Here is a 6,682-nt window from a genome sequence, read left to right as displayed (position 1 = left end):
CCGTTCATTTGCGAGTCGAATTGCGATTGGCGGGTGAGCAATGTGACACTTCTTTTCATTGGTTGTTTCAAGTTTGAAGACTTGAATCAACCAATGAACAGAACTGTCACGTTACTATTGTCAAGGCTTCGTAATAATTCCTCTTACACGCAATTATAATTATATAACGAGCTAACTCGTTACATAAGGAGATAACACGAAACACGCAGAAAGTTGCATTATAAATTTATCGCTATCTGATTAAGCGAATGTATGTTCAATGCAGCAGAAATAAAGCTGCCCTTGTCTTTGGGTAATGTTTAAGGCCGAGACTCGCTAGACTTCGATAATGTTTTTATCCGAATGTGAGGGAATGCTTTTCAAGCGCGCAACGACCTTATTTAGCTCCTCTAGCAGCACGTCGGCAGTTCCCACTCCTTTTTCTTTCGCGGCTTTTAACGTACGCTCCAACGCTTTGTCGGGAAAGAAACTTCTCAGCACGGTGATATCATCCCACTTCATCGAATTTGTGATTTGAAAGTCCCCAATACCTTTAAACCCATCGATGACGCCGATATTACTAATAATGGCGAGGTAGTTCATCCATGCTTCAAAAAGCCGGTATAGTGTTTTTTTCGAGTTGGTTTGAACGACATCTAATAAATGTTTAAAACTCAGCTTGTGTCGCCATGAATTGGCCTCGGAATCCCTTTCTAAAAATGGTTTTGCGAAATTTTCCAACATTGTGATCAAGCGTTTCGTGTCGTACGTGTCCCTTAGCATACCAAGTGCATACTCTCTCGTGGCATACACATTGCGGTAGTCGAGTGAATAGTGCACAAAAGCATGATCTGCTAATTCAAGGTTTTCGTTTCGAGGCTCGGTTCTTTTAAAGTCCGCCAAACTTTTCCCCTTTCGTAGCCACTCCTGAATTTGTTCTCGAAAAAGCTGTGTAGCAAGAGATCTTGTCCATTTTAAATTGAACGCGTTGGCAATTTCTTCGGCCATCACTTCTCCCTTGTAGTCATTTGCTTCACTCCAGAAAGAGTACAAAGTGATGGAACTGGATGGTTTCATCTTTTTGTACGCATTAATGCTCTCGCGCACCATCTCAAGCCGTTGTTGTGTTAATGGCCACCCTTTTTGCAATGGAATGTTTAACGTGCTACATATTGTGGTCGGACGATCTTTCTCAAGATAGCGCATGACCTGTTGCAATTGGACCTTTTCATTGATACTTCTTGTCAATTCATTAGTTGGTTTTCTTAAAAACTCAGTCACCTTTGCATCATTGTAAAAAGTGCGAAGTAGTGCATGCGTAGCAACTGGCTCAACGTTGTTGGGTGTTTGAGCTATAATCTTGGCGAATTCGTCAGCCCATGATAGCTGATTGCCTTTCAATTTCTGGACCACAATGGCGATATTATTCAAACGACGTCTATATGACAATAAAATGGCTTCGGCACGCTCCGGCCGCAAGTATGTTGCAGCTTGAAGCCACGATTGAACCTCCCTGATGGGTAGATTGTTGTTAAACCACATACACAACAAACCGTTTTCCAGTGTCTGCTGGAATGCTTCGCTTGAAAATTTGTCGGCAGGATATATTAAATTGATCAATGGAATCTCGCCGTAAACTTCCACGAGTGGCGTTATAGCAGAGTACGGGAACACATCAATCTTTCCATTTCCAGTCAAGAGTTTGAAATACTTTATCCACACAGTTGCTACCCTTTCAAACAAAGCCGTTTCGTGCGTACCGAAGCGCAAATTCATAAAGACCAAGTCTGGCTGACATTGTGCGGTTAGTAACTTTTGAGGAAGTTTCTCTTCGAGCTCCAATATGATGCGGGAGATTCTACTCGAATCGTTTGCTTTGTTCAATCCATAACGAAAAAGTCGGACAAGATACAGTGCATCAAAGTGGCGTTCTAAAACATCAACCAATTCAAAAAAAAACTTGGATGATTCCGATTCTTGGCGGTAATACTCATAAAATTGATTCCAATGTGCGAAAAGCGGATTCTGGAGAAGACTCTCGGGTTCCATCTTGTCAGCGTTGTTTAATTTCAGTATTGAAAAGAGAGTATAGGGTGTCTGATGACTGAACCAATCGGTCATCTGTGCGCTATACATGGAAGCAAAAAGCATTGGATCGCTTACTTTGTCGGCGAGGATTATTTTCGTCACCACTTCGTCTTCAAAATTCGATTTGAGGAGTGCATACAGATTTAGCGGCTCTTTTAAGAATTTGTCACTGTATTCGTTCGCAATGTTGTTCATCGACGCTAGTGATGGAACGGATGAATAGCTCTTGGTAGTCTGATCCAACGCGACTTTCTGGACAATTTCTTTGATTTCTTGACAGTACGTCAAGTACGAATCCAATAATACTGCCAGATTTTCACTGTCACCAGTCGTAACTTGAAACCGCGGATCATCTTTGGCAACGCTTTTGAACTCGTTATACCATTTTCGAAATAGGATGACCTTAAGACGCTTGGCATTGTTCTTGTAGGCTTTATTCGACACCATCGGGACAAGCATTGCAGCCAATTGATGCTCTGGTAGATCTTTGAAAAGCATGTCGGCAATCGCAATATGTGTTCCGGATTTTCTAGCGTAATATACAGTGTACCTAAGCAACGTCTCCAATGGCAAATTGACCAAACTTTGATATGTACTAATCCACTCATGACGAAGCGACTGAGGATGCGTTTTCGATGTATACCATTTGCTAAAAAGCTCCTCTTCAATGGCATTCGCGGCATTCTTGGTATCTTCCATGCCCCTTGCCTTTTCGATGATTAACAAAAAGTGGTTCTCACTTGCTTTCTCGAGAGGCTCGTTTAATTTTTGAATCGAATTGGTTTGGGCTTTTATTGAATTTGCAACTTCCTTCACCCCACGACTATCGGCTTTGGCTTGCAAATTCTCAGCCTTATGCGTCCAAGATTCCACGTTGGCAGCCGATAGAGCTTTAAACATCTTTTCTTGAGTATCATTCGGATGACTCTTTAGAATCGTAGGAAGTTGCGTGGCAACATCACGGACAACTTGATTAATTTCTTGTATATCGATTGCTCTGGCTTCGTGAATGGCAGAGACATATTTTGAGACTCGCGTAGTCTCGTTTCGAGCGTTATAAGCGACAACATGAGGCTCGTCGGGTTGCACAGCGTTTGTTTCTACTAGAAGAGCTACGGCGGCAGCTAATAAGGCGCTAGGAAGACGCATGACGGCGATCGTTTGAATCTAAGAACTAATCAAGAGGATCCTTGATTGGTTTGTATGCAATCAGCAAGCTGTTTTCAAGGACGACAGCTGGCATAAGGACCAGATGAAGTTTCGGAATATTAGATTCAATGCCAAATCTGCTTCGTAAGCGACTTTCACTTAATTTCCCTAAGCAGGAATGTTTTTTTTTTCTTTGGGATTAGTTGCCAACTAGCCGGTGCAGAAACATAGATGTGGCTGTGAACAAAAAATGTTTGCTGGTTGGGCCAAGCCTCGCGCATACGAACATATTATGAGCAATACGGATCGAGATGATAGTACATTATTTGGAAGGACAAGTGATTATGACGCAATCTGAAGCCTTACGGCCGGTCATTTACCAGAAGCGGCGAGCATTAATTGCCAAGGAGCCAAGCGCTATTCTTGTGCTTTGTCGCGGAATATTCTTTGGACGATGCGATGCAAGTGGCCAGAGCAATGTTGAGCTCAATGATTGCGATTTTTTGCTCGAAAACAGAAGATGTGGCATGTCACACACGACAATTTTTTTAAATTACAGAAAATAGAAATTACCCTTAATTTATCACTGCATTTGCAGTAGTCACATTTAACTGTCAGGACTGATTATTCTTTTGACGAAATAGAAACAACCGTTATGTCTCTTCCATGTTACCGTAAAAAGGCGCTTTTATTGATTTCATGCCATTTTAGTTTAAAATTAGGCAAAAATGATATCAAATATGTTGGGGATGACATAAATATGGCAGATCGAAGAATACAGTATTCTGGAGCCGACAATCACAGAATTTTCGGCGAAGTCAAATTCTACAAGAATAAAAAGGTGAATTGTCTTTGACATTTACAAAATCTTTATCGATAAAGTTATTTATATCCTTTTTTAATGTGCGACCGAAATACCTGCACCGGAGCAGCAATACTACCTTTTGTATGAATATCAAGGATTGATATAAAGTTTGTGAAAAAACGGAGCAAAATTTGTAGATGCTTGATTCGTTGTGTTGTAAACAAGCTACTGTTTAAAGTAATTGTCTTATGAGCTCGACGAGCGCAAAACTGTTGGGCAGACACAAAAAAAAGTCAAAGATTTACACGAAAAGGTCCTCTTTATATGAAGAGCTGTTTAGAAAGGGTATGTCGACTTAAGCTATAAAAAAATGAATGTTTTTCCACTATATATTAAGATTCTTAATATTTATCCCTTTATTCTTTGAAAAAAAAGGGGAATTTTTGCTTGCGAAGCCGCGAAGTCAGCGCTTATAACTTATTCAGTCATATCAGAATCGTTGCATACGCACGTATTGTGAGAAGATATGATCAAGCGCCCATTTCCGAAGCTATGATGCTCATGGAGACCGTCCCGAAGCAACTTTTACCCACTTTTGTCATCATTCTGGCTACATTGGACCTATAAAAAAAGAAGAAGCACCATTTGCATGTTGCGTTAAAACTCATACAGTCCGGTCTCTTCTCGGTTCGGTCTATAGTTCAACGACTTGCTTGAGCGACTAGCACAGTTACTCCGTGAATTGTGCTAGCCCGCGCCTGCGATCTTCGGTATCTGATGCATTATTTAGATTGTACGATTGACTTCGAAATTTATAAGGGTTTTCCATTTGCCTTTAATTACAGCAATTTTTACGCTCATTCCGCATGTTGGACTTTGTAAAATGCAACTACAAGATTTTAATGACACCTATTTTTTTTAAGATACCATTCAAGTCAACCGAAGCAACAAATAATAAACGCGCTTTTTAAATGTCAAAGCTGGCTCCGCGTGTATTCCTCGCCTTGGACGACTTGTCCCGTGCCGGAAAGCGTGCGTCATTTCTCCGCACTTAAACACTTCGATGCCTTCTTCGGTCAATCTCACCTCTTATGTACAGATGTTATCCAGTTTGCGAAAATCAATGGCGCTGGACCTCATTCAGTGCCGCAGACCATCGCCGAAACGCTGCTACCACCACACTTGAGCCCATATGTGCGCCTTTACCAGTGGCCAAACTATGAAGCAGTAGCTATTATCGTTGCAACAAACGAGATGCAAGTCTCGCAATACTGGGAGCTAGCCGACGCCCTGGTCTCTGTTCTAAGTGAAGCTGACGTTCAGTGGCTCACGATCGTTGCGGCTTTACATTTATCGTACGCGAAACATGACGGCCTTAGTGTGTTTTATAGTAATTTGAATGGCGCTGAAGATCAAGAGGTGGACGTGACCGTGTTGCCGCGGGCTGATCCGTCCTGGGAAGTCAAGGACCCGTGGCTAAGTGCATTTTTGCGCTTAATCAAGCTGGAGCAATGGCCACGTACGCATCTGCTGCTAGCAAAAGGATACAAGCCCGGTCGCGATATGTCGAGTACCTATGAAGCGGTTGACGCGTTAAGTCAAGCACTGCAGCTAGTTATGAAGGGGAGAGTGATAGTGGATCCTCACGAAGTGCAGCAGGAACTTCCTCGGCTATTAAAAAAGGAACAAATGGGAAGACCGACTGGTATCGAGCATCTTGCACGACTTTATCAATAAAGCTTAAATTGCAAAGAAAAAGTGTTGATGATTACTTTGCGAAGTATCATAGTTTCGTTGTATGACTTTTTTCGACATGGCTCTCCGATTTTGACGATACCTGTTAGATATGGAAGTACTCAGTTAATGTAACTGCAGAACTGTCATTTTTTACCTTTGCCATAAAGTCGCTATATTAAATTCAAAATATAACTTGGCATAAAATTGGTATGCGGCTGTCATAGTAAAGTTTGAGCTTTCAATAGGAAGTATTAAATCGACGAAAATGTTCACATTTAGGCAGCAGTTTTTTTCCCGGGTTTTTAATTAAAATACTCGATGGTTTCGGTCTTTCATTGCGGAAACGCATGCAGTGGCCTCGAGTGTTTGAGTTTCTTAAGACCGTGCAGCGATGACGTTAACACATTAAATTTAGCAGTGTCATGTAATTCAAAATGACTTTAAATGAAGGTGGACAAAGACGATGAAGAACAAACATCGCTGCTCTCTACAAGCGATCCAAATCATTTGCTTTACTAGTGACTATTCTGCGCGTCAGTCCTTGGGAACGTCTATTAGGGCTTCGTGACCGCTTTCAACAATCACGTCATCGCTATTGCAAAGTATAATGTATTGAAAGATAGATTTCATTCTGAGACGCACTATTTGATGTATTCGTGGTATGCATAACGTTCAAGCAGTGTGTGAGAATGATGCTGGACTGACTCCTTCTGTCTATTAAATTCGTATGAACTATCACAAAGCACATAAATTATTAAATTGTATGCCGCTTCATAGTTTTGCTTGTTCACGTACAAGATACAAATAGCAAAGCGCCATGGCGACTGACGTATTATGTTGTGTGCAGTTATGTACGTTACCGCCCGTCTCTTTACTTCAACTTAAGCCGAAAAATTATGTAAACGTGGTGTACATTCGACACAA

General features: G+C 41.4%; 2 protein-coding genes across 2 annotated transcripts; one reads left to right on the top strand and one right to left on the bottom strand.

Annotated features, from left to right (window-relative positions):
- Window positions 1–315: 315 nt before the first annotated feature.
- On the bottom strand, window positions 316–3,216 carry CCR75_005823 (uncharacterized protein; the record flags this gene model as incomplete). Its single annotated transcript, XM_067963898.1, has 1 exon — window positions 316–3,216. The coding sequence occupies one exon, from the start codon at window positions 3,214–3,216 to the stop codon at window positions 316–318; it is 2,901 nt and encodes a 966-aa protein (XP_067819287.1).
- A 1,776-nt stretch (window positions 3,217–4,992) lies between these two features.
- Window positions 4,993–5,956, top strand: CCR75_005822 (uncharacterized protein; the record flags this gene model as incomplete). The annotated part of the gene is made up of 2 exons (XM_067963897.1): window positions 4,993–5,053; window positions 5,121–5,956. 2 exons carry the CDS (start codon window positions 4,993–4,995, stop codon window positions 5,756–5,758), a joined length of 699 nt encoding a protein of 232 aa, XP_067819286.1. The 3' UTR covers window positions 5,759–5,956.
- Between the last annotated feature and the right edge of the window lie 726 nt (window positions 5,957–6,682).

This window comes from Bremia lactucae, linkage group LG15 (assembly GCF_004359215.1).
Source record: "Bremia lactucae strain SF5 linkage group LG15, whole genome shotgun sequence".
Classification (NCBI taxonomy): Eukaryota; Oomycota; class Peronosporomycetes; order Peronosporales; family Peronosporaceae; genus Bremia; species Bremia lactucae.
The sequence above is the reverse complement of the archived record's forward strand: the minus strand, read 5'-3'. Positions and strand labels throughout refer to the sequence as shown.